This window comes from Azolla caroliniana, unplaced genomic scaffold (assembly GCF_043228905.1).
Source record: "Azolla caroliniana isolate FFs.n. ecotype wild unplaced genomic scaffold, voAzoCaro1.0.p SCAF_6, whole genome shotgun sequence".
NCBI lineage: Eukaryota > Viridiplantae > Streptophyta > Polypodiopsida > Salviniales > Salviniaceae > Azolla > Azolla caroliniana.
In genome coordinates, this window is record NW_028230441.1 from 16,951,808 (window position 1) to 16,979,133 (window position 27,326).

The 27,326-nt window shown below is 44.7% G+C and overlaps 1 protein-coding gene and 1 long non-coding RNA gene across 2 annotated transcripts; both read left to right on the plus strand.

The window, feature by feature from the left end:
• Positions 1-14,416: 14,416 nt before the first annotated feature.
• LOC147863204 (uncharacterized) lies at positions 14,417-16,561 on the plus strand. Its single transcript, XR_015529985.1, has 3 exons — positions 14,417-14,487; positions 16,134-16,176; positions 16,359-16,561. It is a non-coding gene; the product is annotated as an uncharacterized LOC147863204 (long non-coding RNA).
• A 5,221-nt stretch (positions 16,562-21,782) lies between these two features.
• Positions 21,783-25,868, plus strand: LOC147863205 (transcription termination factor MTERF9, chloroplastic-like). The gene is made up of 4 exons (XM_087321307.1): positions 21,783-22,059; positions 23,966-24,370; positions 24,570-25,262; positions 25,368-25,868. Exons 1-4 carry the CDS (start codon positions 21,901-21,903, stop codon positions 25,701-25,703), a joined length of 1,593 nt encoding a protein of 530 aa, XP_087177433.1. The 5' UTR covers positions 21,783-21,900; the 3' UTR covers positions 25,704-25,868.
• The last annotated feature ends 1,458 nt before the right edge of the window (positions 25,869-27,326 follow it).

The following is a 27,326-nucleotide window of genomic DNA, read 5'->3' on the forward strand; positions in this document are numbered from 1 at the left end:
CTGTAGAGATCCTGGAACCGGATCGTGAACTGCGCGACCGTTTCGTGCGGTTCTTGGCATATAGAGAAGAATTGCCAGAGCAGTTCCCGTTTAGGCACCTTGCGATGAAAAAGTTCAAGGAACTTTATGCGCACGATTTGGAAAGTGGTGGCCTCTCCTATTTCGAGGCGAGAGTACCATCGTGCGGCCGGTCCATCGAGGGAGAGTGTGAACTCGGCAATCTTCGAGGCATCGATTTCGGCCGGCGTGAGGCGGTGCGTGGAGTGGTTAGCCTGCCACGTGGATATGAAGGCACGAACGTGTGACTCTACGTCTGGTTCGTCGGTATATCGTGGGTATGGGTACGACATGATGTCGTACTGTGGTTCTTCTGGTAGCACTAGAAAAGGGTTTAGTTCTAGTTGATTGACCTCCGGAGGGCTCGACGGGGGTTCTGGTGGTGAATCAACTCGTGATCGAGTGTCCGGTGGCGAGGATTGCACTGGACAAGACCCCGATTGATCGGGAAAGGATTGGTTAGTGACCGCCGAGTTGGAAGTTCCTTCGACTGGCTCAGGGCGTCGGGCGGGTGGCCGAGACCTCATGGTGCGAGAGGGCGCCGTAACGGCGGCTGGTGGTTACCTTCAACGAAGTTCGTTGTGCACTCACAGCTGTAACCGGGCGTGGCAAATTGTGTTACCCGTTCCTTTGGGTGAACACCTTCGATAGATCTGCATCTATCAGTCTTCAAGGGCGTGGTACGTGAAGGCTCGTAACAGAGGCGTCGAGAGAGATACAGGGCTCAGAGAGAAAACACTAGCAAGGTCTTGATAGACGTGGCGGCGTGAAACTCATAGGTATGGATCAAAGCACAGACTCATGCAGCAAAGATAGGCACAAATAAGATATATTACTATGGCAGAAAAGATTACAGAACACGGCCTATGGCCGGTGACCTTATGAGCCTATCTAATTACGAATGACTAAGCTAGTGCTTCCGCCTATAGTTTTCTTCTCTCCCCTCTCTGAGGTACTAGTCCTCGTTTAAATAACTTTTCCCCTAATACACAGCCGAGCCGTCGGTGGCCCGTGATACTCAGACTCGGCGTTTGCTAATTTCCTAATTTTACATTTCTGTCCCCTGGACAACAACTTGTAAACTTGTTTAGGGCAAAGTGTGCATAGCCGACCACTCTCATCACTTGTGCCCCAACGCCCTGTTTCACATCGCAATGCATGTGAGCTAAGTCGCATGGAAGCAATGGTTCGAATGGCAAATAACGGTATGGGCTCTAACATGTATGGATGTGTACGATTTCCCCGTTTCGCAAAGAATATGGTTTTGTAGTTAGGTGCAACATGTGTAGTATAATGTGTGAAGCGTGAGCCTCCACATTTATCCCATGTCATGATACATTGGCGTTGCAAAAATGCCTCATTTACAGAAGAATCTAAAGATGCATCATGAAGCAAGTGTCTCGCATCCCATCTACCAAACCATTTTTCTATATCTTGCATCTAACCGGAACACAAAATTTTGCTTTTATGCGTCTTTTGGATCTTTTTGCTTGCTCCCACACAATTCTAGGAAGTCGATGTGAGGGACTTTTTTGAACCTTAAGCATGTATTCAACAACCCTTTCCATGGCCATGATCTCAATGGGAAGCGATCCCGTCTCAAGGAGGAGGGTGTAGGGCGTTTGTTTCTTAACTTGTAGAAACTTGGTAAGAAAATGCTTTTGGACATTTTCAAACTCTTTCCACATAGATTTAGGGATGCTACCGCCCCATACTTCCACCCCATAGAGAAGAACCGGTGTCACCAAAGTGTCGAAAAGATATTTCTTGAGGACCCAACACTTAATATCTCCAAGATTGCATGTGTTCTCAAATGCATAGTATGCTCGCTTACCCGCCTCTAAGCGACGTGTAGCACATTCATTCCATCTATGATTTGAAGGAACTTCAAGGCCAAGATATTTGAAGGTTTCCATACATTCTAGTGGCTCATTGTTGTACATAATGCATGGTTTATCTCTTTTTTGGCTCTTCACAAGCATAATCTTTGTTTTAGAGCTATTGACACTTAATTTAGTATGCATGCAAAAAATTTCCAATGCCTTCATAAGCTTTTGTGCATCTCCTAAAGTATTTGCAAAAAGCACTACATCATTTGCATATAGCAAAAGCATAATCACAACATTCCCAATGGCAACTTCTTCAACACATTCTTCCTTTGCAATCTTGGTAACCATTTCTTCCAATTCATCAATGCATAGACCAAATAGTGTTGGTGAGAGTGGGCATCCTTGCTTAACACCAATAGTGCTTTTGAAAAAATCTGAAAGTTTATCTCTCATGCGCACACAACATATAACCTTCTCATAAATTCGGGAAATTGCAAGCATATATTCACTTGGCAACTCAAGTTCTTCCATTCACCTCCAAAGATGCTCATGAGGTACCATATCAAAAGCTTTCTTGAAGTCTACAAAGCAACAATATAAACCTTTACCTCTAAGGCGACTTTCCTCCATTAATACTCAAAGGGTGATAAGGTGATCAATGGTGCTATGGTGTTTCCGAAAGCCAGCTTGTCCATAAGCTCTCTTACCACTTTTTTCAGCCCATACACTTATCTTTGATTCCATTATACATCCAAATAGTTTTGCCATTAATGAGCCAACCATGATGGTTCGATAGTTGTTTACATTATTTATATCTCCACCTTTATGTAAAGGTTTGATCCAATTTGTAGTCCAATCGTACGGCATACCATGTTGCAATGCATCATTAAACATATCGCTTATCCATATATGTGCTTCCTTTCCTGTCCATTTGAGCATTTCAGCCTTTATACATTGAAGATCGCTTGCCTTTCGAGAGGCCAATTTCTTAAGTCCTATGCATATATCTTCAATTGTAAAGAAAGGAGGCATATGTGAAAGAGAACCATAACACATCATCTTTCCAGCAAGAGATAACTCATATAAATTCTTACAATGCATAGACAAGTCGTGAAGAGTTAAGTCACCATAACTCTCAACACGTTTCCCCTTTAGATTTCCCCAAAATTTAGCACATGCATGTGCTTTCTCTTGCATTTGGATAAATTGTTGAGTAACTTCCCATATTCTTCTCTTTCTTTGAATAAGCCTTTTATACTCATGCAAATGCTTTTGGTAATTCTCTTTATCCTTAACTACATCCAAAACCATAAGGCACTTTCGAGCTTCACGACATTCTTTATCAAACCATTTTTTCCTAAGTTTCTTGGTGCATTTCCAAGATGTGTGGTTGGTCGAAAAACATTTGTTTGTACATGAGAGAATGACTTTCTTGAAAGCTTCCCATTTGCATTCTAGTGTGGCACCATGTTGTATCTTTGTCATTTGTAACATATCCTCAACCACCTTGGAATACATGGGTGCTCGCTTAAGGTTCATGCTCAAGTGCGGTTGTTTATTCTCTTCAATAGCCTTCTCACAATCAAACCTATGCATACATTTGAGATCAATACATAAAGCCCTATGATCGGATTCCGGTGTCCATTCACCAAGTGAGAATTTATGTATACGATCCAAAATACCTTCGGAAAGTAGCACATAGTCAATCACACTATTTCCGTTGTGTTTTCTACATGTAAAACCATTAGCGTTGGGCCATAAGGAAATACCATTTGCAATAAGCAATCCGGTACTATTGCACATTTGTAGGAGTAACTTCCCAAATTGGTCCGGATCTTTTTCATCGCTAGAAGAGCGGTTATACATTTGCATATCCTCTTCCATCCTTGAGATATGTGGCATGAAAGATTCTTGTGAATCAAGTTGGAAACTTCTTGTACGAGCATTCATGTCACCAAAGACAATAACTTCCCCTTTGGATTTGAAATAAGCAATATCATCTTCTAGATTGGCAAACGGTTGATCTTTATCCAAACAAGCATAAAAGTTAGAATCTTGATGAGGAATGTAACATCCAACTACAAAAGTGGGCAAATCATTAGGTGTTTGTATTTTGAGCCATATGTAGCATTTATTTTCATCATTTTTTATGATTGACACATATTTCTCTATTTCCTTCTCTAATCAAACATGCCACCCCTCCTTGTCCTCTTCTTTGTCTTGGATTTTTCTTCCATATCAAAGAGTGTACATTATAGTTTCCTAAACCTTGAATCCTTTGAGTATCATGCTCCCATGTTTCAACAAGAAGTGTGATATCCAAGTCATCGGTGAACTCCTCTATGCCAAATCCCGCATTCCATGGGTATCCATTGCAATTCCAAAAGCATAGTCGTAAAAGGCGTGGGTTAGTCTCATAGATCACGTGTCCCTATTTGCCTACATTTCCATCTTTAGGCACATCCTTAACCTTATTTTTCAATCTTTCTTCATATGCTTTACGACGAGCATTTTGTTGTGAGATAGTACGATCTTCACTCACAAAGCATTGTGTACCTTTGAGGTATGCCCAACTATTTTCGAGTATGATCCGCCGCTTTGTATCATCTGTCATTGTGCATACAAGAGAGAGAGAGAGAGAGTGACAGATCGAGGGAGAGAAAATGATGATGACAGCGATATATTATGTGAGAAGAATATACAAGGAAGGCTAGGAGGATTAAGACTAGAGTTGAACCGATTTGGTTCGAAATAATGTCATGTGCCTCCTTTTATAGTGTTCTCAGGAGTAATCCTAAAGCTTCTAGAATGTTATAGAGAAACATGGAATATACATTAATTTTCTATAGTAAAACTTAAATAAAAATAATATCCTACGTATTACAATAGTTAGTGTAATGGTCAAGAGCTCGACCCATGTAACATAAGGTCATGGGTTCGAGTCTTGCCATATCATGATACCCACAGACTCCAAACTATCACTATATAAGAAAGGTACACTCAGAGACTCGGAGGCAACGACCTCGAGCTCTGTATCTTCGTCAAGCGGCGGTTACAACGGAGTATTGCTCTGTATCTCTCTCGCTCTATATATATATACAACAATTATGCATATACAACAATATGACAACACACACACTTCTGTGATTGCCCTAGGTCATATTTATACTCATATGAACTTAGGGTTATTTACAAATATAGCCTCAATAGGCTTACTCAACACATATTTACAAATATGTCTTCTCTTCTAGTTCTCACCAGGTCCATTCGATCCGGTTTCCGAATCTCTTCCGGTTCTCACCGAGCCCTCTTCATTCATAACCGGATCCCATCCGGAGGGACCGACTTCCCAACATGGACCTCTTGCCCAGCGACGTTATGTGTAGTAAGCGTCGATTCGAGTGTATACTCTGAGAGAGACGGAACGCAATCGTTGATGTGTGGTCTTCGCGTAGCGCGTTCTTCTGTCTTCCGGATGAAGGACCTGATCTGTGGTTGATCTTGTCAAGTCAGTTCTCGGTTGCGTCGACGGCTAGACATCCATTCCTTGATGCTCGGCTGTGAGGATTCAAAGATCGTCACGCGTGCCAAAAGTGTTACCGATTAGGAACACGGCCTACCCTCAGTCCTTCGGGGTAGGGTTCAAGTAGATGGTTGTTCAAAGAATGGATTCACTTATTATGCACAGTCGTAGCATCTTAAGAGTAGAGCATCACTAAATGTCTGTGAAGGTAAGGCATACACTAGAGCCGACTACAACTGAGCTCCTGCCTATCGTGCATCCACAACACGGGTCAGTTACTTTCCTTAAGACGGTTACGCGTATGAACCAATACAGAGACAGAGACAAAGAAGACTAAACACAGATATTAGAGAAGACAGTACCACTATATTAGATGACTTACGCTAAAAAACTACGCTAGTTGTTACAATGTTTCTATGCCCTTGATATACGCAACACATAATCGGTTACGCTTCCTGCGTGAACTATTACATTTGTTACTTTAACGCTTCGTTCATAATAACACGCCTACTCTTCTTTGCTCTCGCCTTGTTTCACATTACTCCGCTTCCGGCGGACAACAGTGGTGCTCACGGTGAAAATCTTCTTCAGATTTCCCCAAGCATCCTTCAACGTCCTAACATTGTGAATGTAGCTCAAAAGTTGTTCCCTCACACAGAATGCAAAGTAGTAGAGAACTTTGCTTGCCGCCTGTGAATGCCCTATTGTCCAAGGTGTAATGGTCAAGTTGAGAACTCAAATAAAATCCTTTGCAATGTCCTCACGAAAAACCATTGCAACCTCGCAAAAGGATTGAAGTAGTAAGCTTCACACGACATTCTAGGCGTTCCGAACTTCTTAAAAATTGGCCGCTTAGTAAACTCCTTTTTTATTAGATTGTGGCAAGAATCTAGAATTCCCATTGAGTTTTTGGTATCACACTTACAAGTCATGCTCTATGAATGACGGGATGACATCCCTATTACGTGTTGCCTTATGAACCTTGAACATCTCACCAAGATTTTGTTTTTGGCATTCCACACTCTGCTCGTGGAGAAAGCAAACCATAATGTTTGTCATGACAAATGCTTCAAGGATAACAACTTAGAAGAAGGTTGTATGATGTTTCGATTCTCCTCTTTGACATAAGAAGAAACTAAAGCTTTGGGAGGAAAGGCCCTTACATAGTTGATTCAATCACAAAAACTAGTACGTCCATGTTGAAGGATCTTGATGGTCAAGATATCCCCAAATACATGAATGTAAGTAAGTTACAACACTATTATGGACCTCTCACATTCAAAAATGTTATCTCCCTTACTTAAGTTGAAACACAAGAACAATTAAACAAGTTTGAGGCATGTGTCAGACCAAAAATGCTCAAGCTAGCACACCAAGTTGGATCACCATAATCCAATCCATCCAATAACGAGGGATGTGGCTATGAACTTTAATCCCCCCCGTATTTTGCATTTACCCCATCCAATATAAGTCATGGGGGAAATGGGCAAAGGTTGGTGGGGATACAACAATATCGGGTGTCAAGACTTACTATTGCCTTTGTTGTAAATGTCTTTCTTTGTGTGTCAATAAGGGGTCTAGCATGCTATGCGAATTGATCTTTGTGGTGCCATCAACCATAGGTGTAGGCCATGACTTGTCTAACGTAGGGGTATGTTATTCAGGATTCTCATAAATCATTTCCCTCTTTAAGCAATCCTCTCTTAGGAAGTAGACAACAAATTCATTGGATGCATCAATTGGTGTGACACAAGCGAATTTTGTAACATAACATAAACATAACATAAACGTAACATGACATGACATGACATGACATGACATGACATGCGTGGTGTCTAACTACTACCAAATATTAAAGAGGGCAAGTGAGGGAATCGCGGAGAGGGACGGTGCAGGTCGCTAGATGCGGGCGCGTGCGATCTGGACCGTCCAATGTGGCTGTGGAAAAGGCGCGAAAAAGCGCGCCAATTAAAGAGGGAGCCCGTCTCACAGAAAAAGGAGCCCGTCTCATTAAAGAAGGGCTCCACTTTGTGAAAGGGAGCCCTTGTGGAAAAGGTGCGAAAAAGCGCACCAATTAAAGAGGGAGCCCGTCTCATAGAAAAAGGAGCCCATCTCATTAAAGAAGGGCTCCACTTTGTGAAAGGGAGCCCTTGTGGAAAAGGCGCGAAAAAGCGCACCAATTAAAGAGGGAGCCCATCTCACAGAAAAAGGAGCCCGTCTCATTAAAGAAGGGCTCCACTTTGTGAAAGGGAGGCCTTCTCATTAGTTTGAGGGAAGTATAAAAAGCCTTTTTCTGTCATTTTTTCCCTGTTTTCAAACAAGAAGCGTGAGGTTGAGGGTTTAGGGTTTTTGAGCGCGCTGCACCACCTGTTGTTTGGCAGCACCTGTTGCAGACATCTTCCGTGAGGCACAACACCGGTTGTCCGCGAGCACCTACAATCTAGAGGTAGGTATCATATTCCTTCTATTAGGTTTAGGGTTTTATTAGGTATCATATTCCTTCTATTAGGTTTAGGTTTTATTCCATGTCATAAAAACCATCAACCTAATATGGATGATTGCTTGAACCTAATATGATTTTATTCCTTCTATTGTGTCTTCAAGCAATCAACCATGGTTTTGAGTAGACATGGAATAAAAATAATACTTGTCTATGTGTATTCAAGCAATCATCATCCATATTAGGTTTGAATGTCATTATTTGAATGCTTGAATTTGCTCATGTGATTCATGCATTATTGGGCTTTTTTATGCCCACATTTAGAGGTCAAATCTCAAATCTTGTATACATTCTTTGCGATGGCTTGACCCCAAATAATAATAATGTAATGAATGCCTTATTAAAAAAAAGTTGTGTGCTATGTAAGTCTACGTAAGTATGTTTTAAGTTGGAAGTAAAACGTTGTGTCCATTATAGTATTCTAAATGATAAATGATAAATTCTTGCTTAATGAAATTAGGATTCTCCATGAAGACCAACTATTTGTCATGAACTCATGAACTATGACTATGATTTAAATACGTTGTCGTGAAGATTTTCGTCCGTAGGCGGAAACCCGAGCGAAGCAAGCAAACCCGCGATGTGCAACGTTGCACATCAACATGTTGTATTTCTATTTATCGATAGTGATAAGTATGGTGCTAGAAATGCACCTTAGGATTTGTAAAGTGTAAAGGTGATGTGCTTTTGCGCGCACATCCACGTGAGAGAGAGAGATAGGTACATAGTAGTTCGTGTAGAGGTGGGAGTTAAGACCCATCCTTCCCACCTCCCCAAAAATCAAGGGAAATATCCCCATTGATTGAAAGGGGATATTTTGTAGCACCCTTTTGTAAACGGTCTTCTCTCCTTGTGCTATAAAAGGAGAGGAAGAGCACCATTGTGGGGGTTGCCTTAATTTTGAGTGTGAGTGAGGTATACCATTTCGTTTTAGGGTTAGGGTTTCGTTTAGGGTTCCTTAGTTAGGGTTTCTTTCTTCTTCGTCGGATTAGGGTTTCGGGTTTATCATAGTCGTTTGGTGCGGCCTACGCGGCCGCCATTTTGTAATCGGTTTTCGGCTCTAATATACCTTGTTGAGCATTTGGCCTCCATCTTCCTCTTGTTCATTCTTTCTCTTCTTGTGCTAAGCTCCATTCCGAAGTCCTATTCCTTCTCCCCTTCTCCTTAGTCCAAGACCCCCGTGGTTCCGCCCTTCTCCACGCACGCGCGTAACAACGCGACATCTTTGGTGAACCCGACGTGAAGGGCGGCAAGGGAGAAAGAGATGGAAGAAGGCTTCGACTTCGAGGAGATGATGACAAAGATCTTGATGGACGCCGGACGGAAGAGGGCGAGGCGAGAGGCGGCTCAACAAGCGGTCGAAAGGGTGGTCCGTCTAGTCGGCCGGTTCGATGGGAAGGAGGTCCCAAAATTTTTGAGAGCCTACGATGCGGAAATGACGAGGATGGGCGTGGACGAAGCGACGAGGCTAGAGTTCTTTCGTCGAGCGGCGGCCGCATCAAAGTACGAGGAGGTCAAGGAGCTCCAAGAAGCTCACGAATCGTGGGAGTCCTTTGAAGGGGCTCTAATGGAGGCATACGGGTGCGCGGAATCGGAGGTAAGAGGTCGGCGAGAGTTCGATCGGTGGGTGGCGTCGGCGAGGCGCCATCGGAGCGCAATGGAGGCATTCCGAGAGTTCGAGCGTCGTTTCTCTCAACTCTCGGAGTGGGAACGAAGATCGGTGGGGGCGGACAAAGTCCTCCTATTTTTGGAGACGGTCCATCATGAGGAGAGGATGGACATCATGTTCGAGCTTCAAGACGATTATGGGGCGCATGGTCTCACCGAGGAGTGGCCCGAAGTGGAATGGGTGTGTCGGCAACATGAGGCGAGGCGGTCGGCCACAACACGGCCCGCGAGCGGGGGAGAAGAGAGAGCGACGACCGACTACGCCATGCCGCCGGACGAGAGCTCATCGCGAACCGGTTTGGAGGGGCCCGACCTACAAGCACTAATACGGGAGGCGTGCGGGCTCGTAATGGCGAAAATCGAAGCCGAAGAATGGCTTATTGCGGGGTCGGGCCCGAGCGGATCGGAGGACGCGGAGGAAGGAGCTTCCTCACACATGGAGGACAGGGCCTATGCGGAGGCCGAAAGAGAATGGTACATCGGTACCACGGGAGAGGGTGCGGAGCGAGCCGCCCTCTCAACATGGGGAAAAAGAACGACCGAGGACGAGGTCGGGGACGGTGAGGCGGCGATCGCCGATTCGAGCGGACATGGCGGATTCGGGACACGGTGGCCCGAATCATCGAGTACGGAGGAGACAAGCGGCGGTACCGCAACCTTCCACGCACCGGTTCGAGAGACCACGGCGGCCGGCCCGAGCGCCCGCGAGAGACCGAGGGAGAAGAACGGTGGCGGCGGCAAGGCGGGCAACCGAGACAACGGTAAGGAGACCGCGGAAGAGGCGGCGGCAAGCATAACCGATGCTTGCATATACGGAGGCGGGGTAGCCACGGACAGCGACGTCCGAGCGGAGGTGGCTGCGGACATTACATCGACGAGCGGCGGTCCCGCGACCTTACAGGCGTCATTCCTAGAGATCACGGCGGCCGGCCCGAGTGCCCGCGTAAGACCTATGGTGAAAGGCGGTGGCGGTGGCAAGGCGGGCGACCACGGCGTCGACACGAGAGAAGGTGCGGAGCAAGCGACCCTCTCATCTCGGGGAAAAAGAACGGCCATGGACGAGGCCGATATCTACGGAGCGATGGACGCCACTTCGAGAGTGGGCGGAAGTTTCGGGACGCGGTTGCCCGAAACGTTCTACGAGGATTTCGCGAGCATACTCGAGGCTTGCGAAATGGAGGAGGAAGACGAAACGAGCGATGGTGTCGCGACCTTCCACACACCGGCCCTAGAGGCTTCGGCGGTCGGCCCGAGTGCCGGCACGAGACCTAGAACGACGGGCGGTGGCGGAGGCAAGGCGGGCAAACGAGATGACGCGGAGACCGGCGAAGAAGAGGCGGCGGCAAGCATACTCGATGCTTGCGAAACCGAAGACGGGGTAGCCACGGACGACGATGTCCGAATGGAGGTGGCTACGGACGAGAGGAGTGGTGATGTCGCGACCTTCCACACACCGGTCCTAGAGACTCCGGCACCCGGCCCGAGAGCCGGCGAGAGGCCTAGAGTGACGGACGGTGGCGGCGGCAAGGCGGGCAACCGAAACGACGACGACATGGGAGAGGGTGCGGAGCGAGCAACCCTCTCGTCTTGCGGCGAATGGACGGCCAAGGATGAGGCCGGTGACTACAAAGCGGAGAGCGCCACTTCGAAAGTGGGCGAAAGATTCGGGGCACGGCGGCCCAAAACATCGAGCGGAGAGGAGGCAAGCGGTGGTGCCGCGACCTTCCACACACCGGCCCTAGAGGCTTCGGCGGTCGGCCCGAGTGCCGGCACGAGACCTAGAACGACGGGCGGTGGCGGCGGCAAGGCGGGCAAACAAAATGATGCGGAGAACGGCGAAGAAGAGGTGGTGGCAAGCATACTAGAGGCTTACGGAATCGGAGATGGGGGAGCCGCGGACAACGACGTCCGAACGAAAGCGGCTACGGAGACAACAAGCGGCGGTGCCGGGTCCTTACCCACACCAATCCTAGAGGCTCCAATGGCCGGCCCGAGTGCCGGCATGAGGCTTAGTGCGACGGGAGGTGACGGCGGCAAAGCGGGCAACGGAAACGAGAAGGAAGATCGGAGCGGACGGAGGCAAGACCCCTTGACACCGGGGCCGGAGACTTCGGCGGTTGTGCTCGAATGCCAACGTGAGACCGGAGAGATGGGCGGTGACCGTGAGGAGGTGAGGCCCGGAGAGAGCGCATACGAAGACGAGTATGCGGGGCCCGGAATGGGCGTATACGGTGGGTCCGACGGAGAGGACCGGAGCGGAAACGAGGAGAGAGTCGGGAACCGACCCGACCGGAATACGGCACGGAAGAAGAAGAGAGTAAGGGCCGGCGAACCGGGCCCAAACCGAAGGAAGCCGGCGAGACCGATTGGCCGGTTACGGTTACGATGGGAGCCGGTAAGCGCGAGATGGAGGCTAACCGGGCACGACGACCATGGTTCGGGGGAAAAACGGAAACAAACGAGACCCTCCATACCCACTCTAGAGACTACGGCGGTTGCGGATCAACATAAGACCGGAGAGACGGCGGGTGGCGGCGAGGAGTCGGAGGCCGGAGCGTACGAGGTTACCGGAACGGATATCCGGTACGAGATGGTGGACGGGTGGGTCCAAGACGGCGAGCCCGTGTCGGGACGGGCTACGGCGACAAAGGAGGAGAAGACCGACACGGAGGTCGGGTCTACGGCGGAAGAGCGAGACGAGATGCATGCAATACGGCCGATGGAGGGCCAAGACACAAGCATGCCTACGAAGGAGCCACATCGAGCGACCGAAGATGACGGTCGGATCACGCCTTCGAGAGGCGAATACGAGGAGGAAGGCGGCGACGACAAGACCTGGCACGATGCTAGGGAAGATTGGTGGGAAGAGGTGGCCTACGGAGAGGCTAAGACCGGCGGCCACGAAGATAAGGCCCGAGAGGGATCCTCCACACCGGCTATAGAGACTCCGGCGGTCGGCGCGAGTGCCGACGTGAGACCAAGAGTGGCGGACGGTGGCGGCGAGGGGACGAAGGCCACAACGGATGAAGGCACCGAGAGAGGCATACGGGAGGTCGCGGAGAACGAAGATGTATGCGCCCAAAAGAACGAACACGACATCACGAAGGATGTGTGCGGTCGAGCGGGCCAAGAGGGCCAAGAGGGTGCTCCTCCGAGCGAAACGGAGGTCGGGGAAGAAAGGTACCTTTCCGAAAGGGTACGCGAAGAGGAGCGGAATGCGAAACGTGCAATGCGGCCGCACGAGGGCCAAGCAACGAGCACGGGAATGATGGTATGCTCTACGGCGAAAGAGCACGGAAGGCGAAGGGAAGGCGGAAGATGCGTGATGGGGTCATCGAAGGACCGAAGCACGAGCACGCATTCGGGGGAGAGCATCGACATACGGGGAAAGCCTACGGAAGGCAATCGCGGAGCGGAGAGAGTCGGCACGCCGAGGTGTGCGGCACGGGAAAGGCGGAATCCGGCGTGCAACCGGAGAGATCGGGAGAGCATCCGGAGGCTATACGAGGCGGACAAAAGAAGAGTAACCGGGTCGGCAACGGCGTTCGGGAGGACCGATCGGGGAAGAAAGCGCGGGCATCGGAAACGGCGGTCCGGATGTAGACGGTGGTCCGAGGAATCACGGTGGATGTGGCGGATCGGATGGAGCCGACGGTTCGAGACCATTCGGCGGAGATGGTGGGCCGGAAGGCGACGGTGGTTCGTGTGGACGGGGTGGACTTGCTCGAAGTGGAAGACGAAGCCGGGCAAGCCCACGAGGTTGCCAAGGGCTCGGTTGGCCGCCTTGGCCGAAAATCTCGCGTTTTGTCCCCTTTTGGCACATACCGGTGGATGTGCGGTTAGGTGGGGGCGGATGTCGTGAAGATTTTCGTCCGTAGGCGGAAACCCGAGCGAAGCAAGCAAACCCGCGATGTGCAACGTTGCACATCAACATGTTGTATTTCTATTTATCGATAGTGATAAGTATGGTGCTAGAAATGCACCTTAGGATTTGTAAAGTGTAAAGGTGATGTGCTTTTGCGCGCACATCCACGTGAGAGAGAGAGATAGGTACATAGTAGTTCGTGTAGAGGTGGGAGTTAAGACCCATCCTTCCCACCTCCCCAAAAATCAAGGGAAATATCCCCATTGATTGAAAGGGGATATTTTGTAGCACCCTTTTGTAAATGGTCTTCTCTCCTTGTGCTATAAAAGGAGAGGAAGAGCACCATTGTGGGGGTTGCCTTAATTTTGAGTGTGAGTGAGGTATACCATTTCGTTTTAGGGTTAGGGTTTCGTTTAGGGTTCCTTAGTTAGGGTTTCTTTCTTCTTCGTCGGATTAGGGTTTCGGGTTTATCATAGTCGTTTGGTGCAGCCTACGCGGCCGCCATTTTGTAATCGGTTTTCGGCTCTAATATACCTTGTTGAGCATTTGGCCTCCATCTTCCTCTTGTTCATTCTTTCTCTTCTTGTGCTAAGCTCCATTCCGAAGTCCTATTCCTTCTCCCCTTCTCCTTAGTCCAAGACCCCCGTGGTTCCGCCCTTCTCCACGCACGCGCGTAACAACGCGACAACGTATCATTATTATGGCTATCTCCCTTAATTTAGAATGTGCCCTCTATGTATATATATTACAAAAACTAAAATAAAAACTGCAAGTAGCATTCATGAATTTTAAATTATTGACATTGATATGTTAGAATTTGTTAAGATTGATCTATTTTTTGAAATCATTGACAATTTTTGTCCATTTCAAAATCCTTAACACTAATGTATTGTGTAGAAACAATAGGATAGACTCAAGTATTCTTGAATTTAAAGACAAACATATGGTAATGTTTTGGCATGTGTTTTGTATAGATGGCTAGTCGGTCCAAGACCTTCATAGACTTTGATGCGGATTGGGGTGAAACAATACCCTATGAAGGGAGGTATGGCATGAATCATTTCTCAACTTTATATTGTGTATAAATAGTGATGTTTGTGTGCTAACTTGAATGATGGTTTAGGGTTTTTGTAAGAAAGGATGCTAGGTGCCCCAAATCCAACAATATGGATGCTGAAAACATCATTACTGAAGACTCGAACATGGATACGAACCCCATACATGATGTGGGGCCAGGTGTTGAAGATATCAGTGTAAATGGTGAGTTGATGTACATTCTTATAATCATTATTGAAGTAAGTATATATTGGGTTTTTCTAATGCAAATGTCACACCATTGTTGTAGTGGACCCCATGTCCCTCTTCAAGGCGGGAAGAGACTCAACAGGTATCAAATGTCGCACATGTATCGTTGGAGATTCATGTAGAAAAGAGGTACGATGGTTTTGCAAAAAAGTTGACATGGAGGCTCACTTACAGAAGGCACATGGCATCCGTGTAGTACTGCCTCGAGGGCTAAAGATAGAAGAAGAAGAGCAATCGACCTCCATGAGGAGTACAACCACGTCATTCTTCAGCCACTACGAAAGACAACGATCAATAAAGCGTTTTTTGGATCCGGAGCTAAAGTACAACAGGTCACACCAATCACACATGAGGAAGTTGAGGACAAGAGCGATTAAGATCTTCAAAGCCACTCCGAACGCACTTCAAACATCCAAGGAGGCCGATTTCATTGCCCAATTCGTCAGCCAACAGATGGCTAGGTATGACGAGGGAAAGGAGCATAGGATGGCAAAATTGAAGTTGAAGATTGCGGTTGTGTCTGAAGCTTATGTAAGTAAGGTTTATGATTATGTGTGCATCTTATGTGAGTCTAAATCTAGTGTGTGAATGATTATGTGTGAATCTTATGTATGAATTTTAGTGTAAGAATCATGGAATTCCCATGCCAGAAGATGAGACACATGTCGAGATCGATGGTGGTCAAGACCAACTGTCAGAATCGACAACCCAACAACCAAGGAGGCCTAAAATCCAAATCCGCAAGAAAACAGTGGACCCTAGTAAGTTGTCGTTCATTACATCATCTGACACAGATGAGGGTGCGGACATTGGGATTGTCTTTATTGGTCCTGGGACAATCACAAAAACATGGGATAACACAACAAGAAAAAAGTTCACTAGGTATGCCGTTATGGTGGGGGCATGAGATCAATAGTTAACTTCATGTTTTTTTTGTAGTTACTAATCTGGCCTAATAAACAGGTTTCAGGTGGCTTGTCAACGATTAGATCTAGTGGTCTTTTTGACAGAGGTAGAACTATGTTCGTTGTGCACTGTAGGGGAGATGGCATCCACATGGATGATGACCCTCTTCCACTTATGGATGGAGTACTCGTTGCCCCCCGAGATCAACAAGCGGTTTCATATTGTGGATCCACTATGGGTACAACTAGAAGGCCAAAGTGATAAGGGTGAAGACATACTCACTCGGGTCCCTGAACGGGAATATGTCTTCATTCCGATATTGCACTCAGGGCATTGGGTGCTTTGGTTGAAGATGTGACAGACTCCTATAGGTCTCGATGCCAAGGTGAGGAGCCATATTATTTTTTGCGATCCACTAAATCATCATCCGACTACCGGCATGAAGACATTGGGTGATTTGGCTGTACGACATATCTCTAGCGCCACACATGACCATTGCATCATCAACAACGAGCGGTTCCAGGTATTGCATATCCCAACCCAACCTAATGGGACGGATTGTGGGTATTACGTGATGCAAACCATTCGAATGTTGGTCGAGGAGTTCATTCAAGGATTTGAGTCTGATCAATTTGTAAGTATTTATGAGAATTGAATTTATGAGAATTGAATTTGGGCTTAGGTTGATGGCATCTTGTGGTGTAGGGTAAGGAGCAATGGTTTGGATTCGAAGATGTGCAACTCCTTCGGAAAATCATGGCAAAATGGACACGAAGGACTCTGGGCATAGGGTTATTTTAATCACTAGCATGTTGTACTTTGTAACATCAAACATATGATCTCGATTTACTATCTCATGTGGATTGTCAACTTTTTTGTAATATCTGGTAAATAGTTGAATCTCATTTTGGTTGTATATGACTCAATTTGATGTACATTCTGGTTGTGAGTCTTATTGTGTGAATCTCATTTTGGTTGTATATGTCTTTGTTGATGTACATTCTGGTTGTGAGTCTTATTATTTGAATCTCATTTTGGTTGTATATGACTCAATTTGATGTACATTCTCATTTTTGTAATATCAAATCAATATTTGAATCTCATTTTGGTTGTAAATGACTCAATGTGGACTCTATCTGAAAATCATTTTGTAATATCTGGTAAATAGTTGAATCTCATTATGAATCTCATTTTGAATCTCATTTTGGTTGTATATTTGGTTGTATGTTTTGGGTGTCAAAAGAATAAAACTAATAGCTTATTGACAAGTAGTCATGGCAATGGTTTTTGAGAAAGGCCAAGAAAGAGTAAGTATATAGAAAGAGTGTTGTAATCAAAGAATGTTGTTGTAGAAAGAGTAAGTATATAGAAAGAGTGCTTCGGTCCTTGCTGTAAACAATACGAAAGACATAACAAGACTCAATGTCAATCTTATTCAAAGACATAACAAGACTCAATGTCAATCTTCTTCAAAGACATAACAAGACTCAATGTGAATCTTATTCAAAAGGGAGCCTGACTGATTAGTGTGGAGCTCGACTCATTCATGTTCATTAAAAAAGGGAGCCCCACTCATTAAAAAGGGAGCCCGACTCTGGTAAAAAGGGAGCCCGACTGATTAATGTGGAGCCCGACTCATTCTTGTTCATTAAAAAAGGGAGTCCCACTCATTAAAAAGGGAGCCCAACTCTGGTAAAAAGGGAGCCCGACTCACTCATGTTCATTAAAAAAGGGAGCCCCATTCATTAAAAAGGGAGCCCGACTCTGGTAAAAAGGGAGCCCGACTGATAATGTGGAGCCCGACTCATTAAAAAAGGGAGCCCAACACAGTAATAGGGAAGTGCCCAACTACGTGTAATGATGGCGTCTCAACAGTCATATTAACGACTACAGTAAATTAATTCACCAAATTCAGTAGCATGCACTAAGAGTCTTCCCATCATTCCCAATTAACCCATTCCCTTCCTTAATAATCTATTAATCACTCGCACTCATATCATTCACTCTCATTCTCGATCGTTAATCTACTCCATTCATTCACTTGAATTCATTTGATTTCATTCACTTGAATTCATTTGATTTCATTCACTTCATTCACCTCAATCACTGGCATTCTTGATCATATTGTAGGCCATTTGATTTCATTCACTCTCATTCTCGATCATTAATCTACTCCATTCATGTGAATTATTTGAATTCATTCACTTGAATTCATTTGATTTCATTCACCTCAATCATTGGCATTCTTGATCATATTGTATTTGCTATGGAGAGCACAATGCATCATGGTGTCTTCGCCATGTCGGAAGATGAATTGGAGGATACGTCATGGTCATCCAATGCATCCGAGGACAAATTGGAGGATCCTTTTGAGTCATCAGATTCCGATCGTGAGGATGAGGCGGTCGATCCCTTCATGTATTGTTCCCCCAGGTATTTTGCATTTTCAAGAGGTACGTATAATTTGATGATTAAAGATTTATTGGGACAAGTTAAGGTAACATTGGAAGCATTACGTGATGTTGCGAGGGGAGCACCTCTTTCACTTCATGCATGGAGGCGCATGAAGAGTCGTCTCATTCTCAGGAATGAGAGTGCAATTTACCTTAAAGCATCACCTAATCTTCAAGTCTTATACGTCGAGAAATGGAGGGAAGTAGTATTAGCGTCACATGGTGACACATCCCATCACACGTTTTCAAAGACTCTTAAAGAGTTAAAGCTAGTTTATGCGACTGATGTACGTGATTATGGCATCCCACCGGAGTACGTGAAAGCACTCATTACAAGTTGTGGTTGCCAAACGGTATCGAAGGTCGACTCGATAGGAGGTTTGGGATCAAGCATGGCCAAATATAACAAGACCCTACCCATAGAAGTGATCAAGGTAGAAACCCACCAATTAGATGATGCGCTCACGGATTTGCAAACCAAGTACCACACACGTTTAAGGAAAGGAGTCAAGAAGGGTATGTGTGTGACTAGGTATAGTTGCCATTGTGCTGGGACATCTCGACTTGCGTCTAATTCCACTCGACGACGCAGGTGCACACCCCGATGTGGGTGCATATTCCATGTGGACGTTAGAATCAATGATGATGTTGACATTGAGACACTTACCATTTCAATATATGGACCTCATAGTGGTCATGTACCATGTAGTAGGTCGGATGTGTACCATTTGCCAGTACACCCCAATGTCATAAGTTGTTGCAAAGATGACCTATTTGATGTTGGGTGTGCAAGGCATGTGGCACGAATGAGCATGCGTAAGGAAGCATATCATAAGTCCAAGGCTAGTCCATTAGAGCTTGTTACCTATCGGTTCTTTATGATACCAAAGGAGGTCCATAACATGGCAAATAGGTTAAAAATCGGGAGTGTCATGACTAAGGTTGATTGGGCTTTGATGATGCAAGATGCCTATGCACTCCGAGATTGTTACCGGCCGGCAAGGAGTCCAAAATACGGAATTAATTAGATGGTTGTAAATGAGCATAGTGTGGACGGACGGACTGGAAACGGTATGCCGTTCCAGATCCGGACGGATCCCGAATAGGTTTCCGGCCCGTACCGTCCGTCCACACTATGCTCATTTACAACCATCTAATTAATTCCGTATTTTGGACTCCTTGCCGGCCGGTAACAGAGATCTTGGGAAAGTGGCTCATGTTCAACCCTACTTGACTGGTGAACCAGGATCTCCCCCCATACAACCATTTATCTTGATACTTCAAGATCAATGGATGTTGGAAATGTGTAAGCGGTTGACCCTAAACAACTCTTGGGCAATCGACTCGACATTTAAAACAAACCAATTCAGGCTACCATTATATGCAGCAGTTGCCCCCAACACCATGGGAATTGGGATCCCAGTATGGTACATGCTTTGTAGTTCTGATAAGGGGTCAAACCATGAGCAAGTGGCATTAGAAACTTGTTTGAGAGTCATATTCGCAAGGATGCCCATGGTGAGGCCAAATGCGATAGTGATCGATAAATGTTGGACATCATATAATGCCATAACTAATGTGGTTGCAATAGACCGTCAATCTTGGATTGTTGTAAATGGGCAACGGTCCCAAACACATTGTCGACTTTTGTTGTGTCAATTTCACGCCAAAAAGTCATGGGTGGACAACTTGTTGCCAAAAGTAAGTGCAAATGAGAGAATCCATCTTTATCAACGAATGTGCCAACTGATGCAATGCATTACTGAATCATCATTCAATGCAATGTGTGAGGAGTTAAAGTTAGAATATGTGGACAAGCCCGATGTTTGGCAATATATAGAAGGAGGATGGTGTGGCTTGACATGTGTGTGGAGGAAACTCTGGCCCAAGTTTGGTAGAATGTTCAACTATGGACACGTTGACACTACCAATATTGTGGAAAGACATTGGCAGTTTATCAAGTATACTGCCTTGAGGGGAAGAATAAACCGATCAATTACCGACCTTCTGCATGTCTTAATCGGGGACAGTGAAACTGGCACTTGCATAGGAGGAACGGTAATAGAGTGGTACAAGCAACGACAAGAAATATGTGAGAGTGGTCGGTTTGCACCCCGTGCGAATTGTAGGGATCAAAGGTCCCGACTTAAAGAAGCGGAGAGAATATTGGAAAGGTATGTCGACAATACTTCCACAATTGAAATTGTCAACGAGGCCCAATATTGGTTTAGAATCTTGAGCATGACGACTCCCACTCTATGGTATAATGTCTCACTCCAATGCTCATATTGTGATTGCCAAGACATTGTGAGTAAATGTAAACATTTACTAGGTATCCGAATGATTATTGAGAGGCATATGCCACATTTATGTGGCTCATTGCCTTTTATAGATCACGCGACCCAAATGCGAATGGACCATAATACAGAAATAGAAGTGGAGGCAGAGGTAGAGCAAGTAGAGGAGACAAACCCCACAATATCCGAGATTGAATCATTCAAGTCCAAAATACAAACGGTCGTGAAAGCACTTCAATGTCTCGAGCAAGGGTTAGGAACCTTCGACCATGCAACTATTGTCGAAGGTATACAAACATTGGAAGATGTGGCTGAGAAGGTGTATCGCGTTGGTGCACCAAAATCAACCAATGAAGAAGATGGTAGATCAATAAGTCGCAACCAACAAATCGGTGCCAAAAGAAGTGCAACAATAGACATCTCGCAAGAACTTATTGGCAGCTCCCCAAACACTTCCAAATCCCACTCCGGAAAACTACAAAGAGGTGCTAGTCGGGCTAGGAGGAGATTGCCATTGGTTGACCATGAGAAGGTTCGGTGTTTGTGTTGTGATGGCTTGACCTTGACTTCAAGGGACTCAAATGTTACATGCTGTAAAAATTGTGGTTGCATCTTGCAATCATCCCGACATGAGCCATAATATTAATATGTAACGTGTATATTCATATTTCATTTTAGGGTTGTCAACATTTGACATTTTAATATTTTATGTAAGACTTGTTATTTGAATCTTTAGGTTTTGTTGAGAAATTTTATGATCAGTTTCATGGCAAATATTTGTTGTACACTTACAATTTTGTGGAGTTTTTGATGTTTGTTGCTACAGAGTTGGGCTCCTTTTGTCAGAGTCGGGCTCCTTCTTACTGATGTGGTCTGACAGTGGGGCTCCTTCTGACAGAGTCGGGCTCCCTCTTGTAGAGGCTGTCTGACAGCGGGGCTCCTTTTGACAGAGTCGGGCTCCCTTTCACAGAGTCGGGCTCCTTTTCACAGAGTCGGGCTCCTTGTGACAGACGTTGTCAGCTTTTTATCCATCTTGGACGGTGGAGATCGAACGCGCCAACAACGGTGCGACCTGCACCGTCCCTCTCCGCGATTCCCTCACTTGCCCTCTTTAATATTTGGTAGCAGTTAGTCACGAGCCATGACATGACATGACATGACATGACATGACATAACATAACATGAGATGACATAACATAACATGAGATGACATAACATTGATATGGGCATACACATAGTGATGCGTCATATGGATATGTGTAGTAGTAGTAGTAGTAGTAGTAGTAGTAGTGAAACATACTAGTATGTACTATGTACATACATATACATATGTATGTATGTAATGTAATGTTGGCGATGGAATCCCAAGTGAATCCCACGAAATGGATGGAAATGGAAGGATAGAGAGAAAGAGATATTTTCTCAATAACTGATGCAAAGAAGCAGAAGAAGCAGCCATCGCCAAAGATTCTCTCTCTCTCTCTCTCTGTGCTTTCGATGCTCGCCTTCGCAGGAGCTTCCCATCCATCTCGCATCCTCCCCCACCATCGCCGCTTCAACCAGCTCAACCTTACTCGCATCAATGCTGATTTCCTCACCTCTGACGCAGACGACGATCTTGTGGAAGATGATGATGATGTGGAAGATCTTGAGCTTGTGAGTTCTCTTTCATGGATTTTCCTTGATTCCTCTTCTTCTTTCTCTGTTTAGTCTGTTTGATGAGTTTGTTTAGAGACATTGGTATGCATGAAAGTCTTCTACATGTTTTCTGTCTGAAGGCTACGTTTTCTATGATGCAGAAGTTTTTGACCACATGATTTATTCATTATTTTCTTCTTGCTTCCCATGTTCCTTTTGTTTGGCAGCCACATGTTTTTAATTTTGTGTAGAATTATCTAGCTATGGGATACATGTAATCATTTGAAGCTTTTTAGCCATCGTTCTGTGGCTGAATCCATGGGATCTTCTTTTTCCACTGTTTCTCTTGTTTAGTGTCTACATGGTCCGTTCCATAATCATAGTGTAAACTTAGTTACGTATGGCATACATGATATTGCCCTGTGGTTTCATTTTGGTTTTGCTGACAATGATGAGGTAGGAAGTGTCTTCTTCTTTTTCTTCTTCTTCATTAAACTGGAAATTATTGATTTCCCGTTTCCCCATTTTCGAATAAATTGGATTCGTTCTTGCTTTCTCCATTTTGATGCATACAAGTGAAACTTTTTGATATTCTTTTTCACTTTGTGAAGATTGCATTTTTTATGGTGTTAACCTGAAAAGGATTCATGCTTCATTTCTCTATTTTGGAACAAACTTAAAAATGATTTATGGTTCGTTTCTTCATTTATGTGTAAAATTGGTTATTTATAGCCTACAGTATACATAAAATTTTGCTAAATGGTTTTAGTCATTGTTTTCTGGCCGAACCTCGCCTTATTGATGAGAAATGTTATGGTAAGTATTGCTTGGCTTCTTCTTCTTCCACCTTGTTTTTGTTTAGCCTCTATATGGTCCATTTGTCAATTTTGGTGTAAAAAGAAGGGAGGGTTTCACAGGCCCTCGATCGGCATCCACATGGTAGCTAACTATGATATATGTGGAAGTTAGAAATTTTGATTTGAAATGAAGAGGAGGTTGCAGATGCAGCTAGAAAATTATGCAGTTTTATAGAAGTTATTTCCTAGTTGAAGCCTACCTTGTTTCCACTGTCTAGAGCAGTGTTGTCACTATTTCTCCATTTTGTTATGTCAAAAAGTGGGGACCATTTGCTGGCCATTGATCTGCATTGATACCATAGTCAGATATTTGATCAGGGAATATGCAAAGTTTTGAGCCATTGTTCTCCTCCTGAAACCGGCCTTGTTTGCAATGGCTAAAAAGATGGTTTGCAGTGTTTCTCGATTTTGCATGTCACAGCCTTCTGTGTATAAAAAGAGGACTTATAAGCTTGTCATCTGGATCCATGTTGTAGCTAGCTGTGCATGGTATGCACAAAATTCAGGAAGCTTGTAGACATATTTATTTTCTGAAGCCAGTTTGTTTCCGATGTTTAGAGCATGTCTATGTGGGAATTAGATAGATGCAATGGTCCAGAAATGAAGCGAAGTAGCCCCCCAATCTACTCTTTAACTCATTTGAGTTAGAATTACGGCATCTTATGCAAAGCTGATTTACTTGGATGTACAGCTAAGCATCTGCAATGGCCATGAAACAGATTTGTACAACGTTTTGCAAATTAGGGTTGATTGGCCAGTCTTAGGAATAGTTTCTAAAGGAGTTTCTGCGGATTTGAAAGAATACTATGTATATGCACGAATACAGAAGGGAACATCCACTTAATCATAGCAGATCACTTCCATGTCAGTGTTCGCAACAAGATATAAGTCCAATATGTACAAATTTTACATCTTATTTTCCAGCTGACTGTAGCTTTGTTAATTGTTTCTAGAGCAGTGTTCAGAGCTTAAGTTGATACTATGAACACATAAGTAAAGCCAGATGGTTCCCTTCCTCTACTTCTCTCTCTATTTATGTTTCAGGTTTTACTGTTTATTTTCTTCAGCTTGATGACTATGAAGATGGATATTTTAAGAAAGGACGAAGACAACTTCTTCGGCCTAATGGTATGAGACAACCTTCTACCAAACTAGAACTTTCTGCATCCAAGAAGTCCACAAATTTGTGTACTTCAAATCCTGTGTTAAACAAACGAGTGAAGGTGATTGCTAAAAGGCCAGAGCCCAAGAACGTAAAACCAAGCACACAAATTCAGAAGAGACCTCTAAAGCCTGTCCTACACACTGGTGATTATGATTTTGGTCCTAATCAGCTATTAAGGCTCTCGGGATCAACATGGGAGGAGCGTGCATATGAGTTCATCAGGAGAAAGAAGTTAAAAGAGAGTTTAGGTTCAACTCAGCTGACAAATCAAGCGCCAAAAGTGGAAGAATCTGCTGCCTCCACTCAGGTGAGCCCCATGTACATCATTTTCTCTGAAAGGTAAAAAGTACCTGAGTACGTCTGCTACATATGCAGCCAGATGGTTATTATATTTTGTGCATATTTTAATCGATATGAATGATGGTTTCTTTTTGTCTAATGCATTATGTGATATTCTTGATGGATGCATAATCAGATAACATTTAAAAGCTGTCTGTTCATTTCAGTCGAGCTGCTTGGTTGTTAAGGACAACACAAACTTCAGAATGTTGACAGAGCTTGAGCTAGAGAGGAAATGCCAGCCTGTTGTTGAGTATTTGATCTCATTGGGTCTTGATGAGGGCCATCTACATAAGATAGCCCGAAGACGTAAAGCCTGCTTCTATGTGAAGTTCAGTAAGGTGAAAGAGAGGCTTGAGTACTTGCTGAGTATAGGTGTAAAGGGTGAAGATCTAAGAAAAGTTATATCCAGGCATCCTCAAGTACTGGAATACACTATTGAACGCATGATGAAGCCACGAATTCAGTATTTGCAAAGCATTGGGGTGCCAGAAACAAGGATGGGTAGGGTCATCACAGTTTCTCCTTCATTACTCGAATGCAGTTTGGAAGGATCTCTTAAGAGGAGAGTAAGATTCTTAGTGGAAGAGGTCGGTGTAAGCAAAGATGATGTTTGGAAAATCATATTGCTGAGTCCACAGGTTTTAACTCAGAGTATTGAGGGTGCTTTGCGACCCCGAATGGATTTTCTATTGAAGAAGCTTGGGATTAGTCATGAAAGGGTGGCAAAAATGATAACCAAGCATCCACAGCTTCTCCACTATAGCATAACCAATGGAATTCAGCCACGAATTGATTTTCTAACAAGCATAGGAATGAGTGACCCTGACATTGCCACGATACTTTGCCGATCTTCACAGGTAAGGAGTGATATTACACGAGTCACTTTATGAGCATACAGAACATGTGTAGCACATGCTTGGTATCATAGTTTTAATGTTGGACAATTTCTGTTGTCAATGCAGATCCTCTCTCTCAGTGTGGATAAGTCATTGCGGCCAAAGTGTGACTATTTAACAAAAGAACTCAAATGTGGCTTGCAAACTCTAACAAGTTTTCCAGCATATTTGAGCCTTTCACTCGAAAAACGAATTCGACCAAGGCACAAATTTCTTGAATCACTGAATAGACTTCCTACAGGTCCATTCCCTATGCATCTTCTTGCCATAACTGATGAGGAATTTTGTGAACGGTGGGCCAAGTTGACAGTAGAGGAGTATCACATGTTTCGGCAGTCTTTATTACTGACAACTTTCGCAAAGCAATTTGAAAAGAGGCACAGGTGGAATTATGATCAATAACAGTGACGGGCATTTCGAATAATTTGGACTAGGTTCTTTTGCCATTCCATGTGCCGGGAATAGTTCGAGGTTTTCCTGTTATATACTTGTATCATGATCATACAGGCCTAATTGGTCAATATACATGTATTCTTCCATCTTTTAGTTTATGCAAATTGTCTCAAATTGAGTAGCTTTAATTCAACATTCGAAGGCTTGCGAGGCAGAGAGGTGTTCTTGGTACATCCAAATTACATATAATTTTGTTTATAATTTGGCTGGCTTAATATCTCCCTGGGCTCCTTGCTTCTGCAACATTGAAAACTGGAGGCTAACAGGATGCACGTAGGTGATCTTTGGAGAAAGTAATTCAAGAGTAGTGTTTAGCAACATAATATGTTAGGTGTAACATAACATAATATAAAGTAATCAATGTGTAAAAGAAGGCATACACAAATGAGAATGAGGAAAAGCATTCACAGCAACGAAAACTACCATGCTATATCTCAAGTGCATGTCTAGACATCCTTAGGTGACATCTTGCAACAATGTGTATCTCTAGTGAATGGATAGACATACTTATGTGACATCTTGGTGTTGTACTATGGCTCATGTGCATGTATGTGGACCATTGGGCGGAAAGTTGTCTGAACCTAGGCCCCTTAGGTGGTAAATGATGGTCGATTGTCGTTTTGACCACGTAACTCTAGCAAATGGAAAGGCCATACAACTCATGATCACACATCACCAATAAATGAGTAACATTGTTTGCTCGGATGGGAAATGATGGTACATGCCGAATTATCGGCATAGAAGATGTGTTGTTGACGACACCAACCGGATGCAAGTTGTTGTTGAAGGATGTTCGACATGTTTCGGAGGTTCGACTAAACCTGATATTAGCTGGTCGGCTAGATGATGAAGGCTACATGAGTAGCATCCGGAACAGAGTTATGAAGTTCACCAAAGGGAGCCTAATAGTGGCACGAGCTCGGAAGGTCAACACACTGTATCTGATGCATGCCTGGATATGACAAGAAGAAGTGAACGTAGCATCCGACACTACCAGTGAGTTGTGGCACAAAAGACTGTGTCAAATGAGTGAGAAGGGGATGAAGAGGCTTGCCGAAGACAATCTCATTTCGGTGAAGGACATGCAACTTGAGAAGTGCACCGATTGCTTGGTCGGCAAGCAAAACCGAACCTCCTTCCGATTAAGACCATCGATGAGACAGAATGCACCACTGGAGCTGGTGCATATCGATGTGTGTCAAGTGGACACGAAGTCACATGCCAGATCGCTGTACTTTGTGACGTTCATAGACGACCACAGCCGGAAGTTGTGGGTCGCACCATTGAAGACAAAGGATCAATTGTTATCTGTCTCCAAGGAGCTCCATGCGAGAGTAAAAAGAGAAATTTGCTGGAAGTTGAAGGCGGTTCGAGCGGACAACGGAGGAGAATATCGGGGGCAGTTCGAGGAGTATTGCCGGTTGAAGGGAATCCGGCTCGAGTTTACAGTACAGAAGACGCCGAAACTAAATGGGCTGGCCGAAAGGATGAACCGGACCATAATGGAGAGAGTCCGGAGCATGCTAGCACATGCAAAGTTACCCAAGATGTTTTGGGCTGAGGCACTGACGA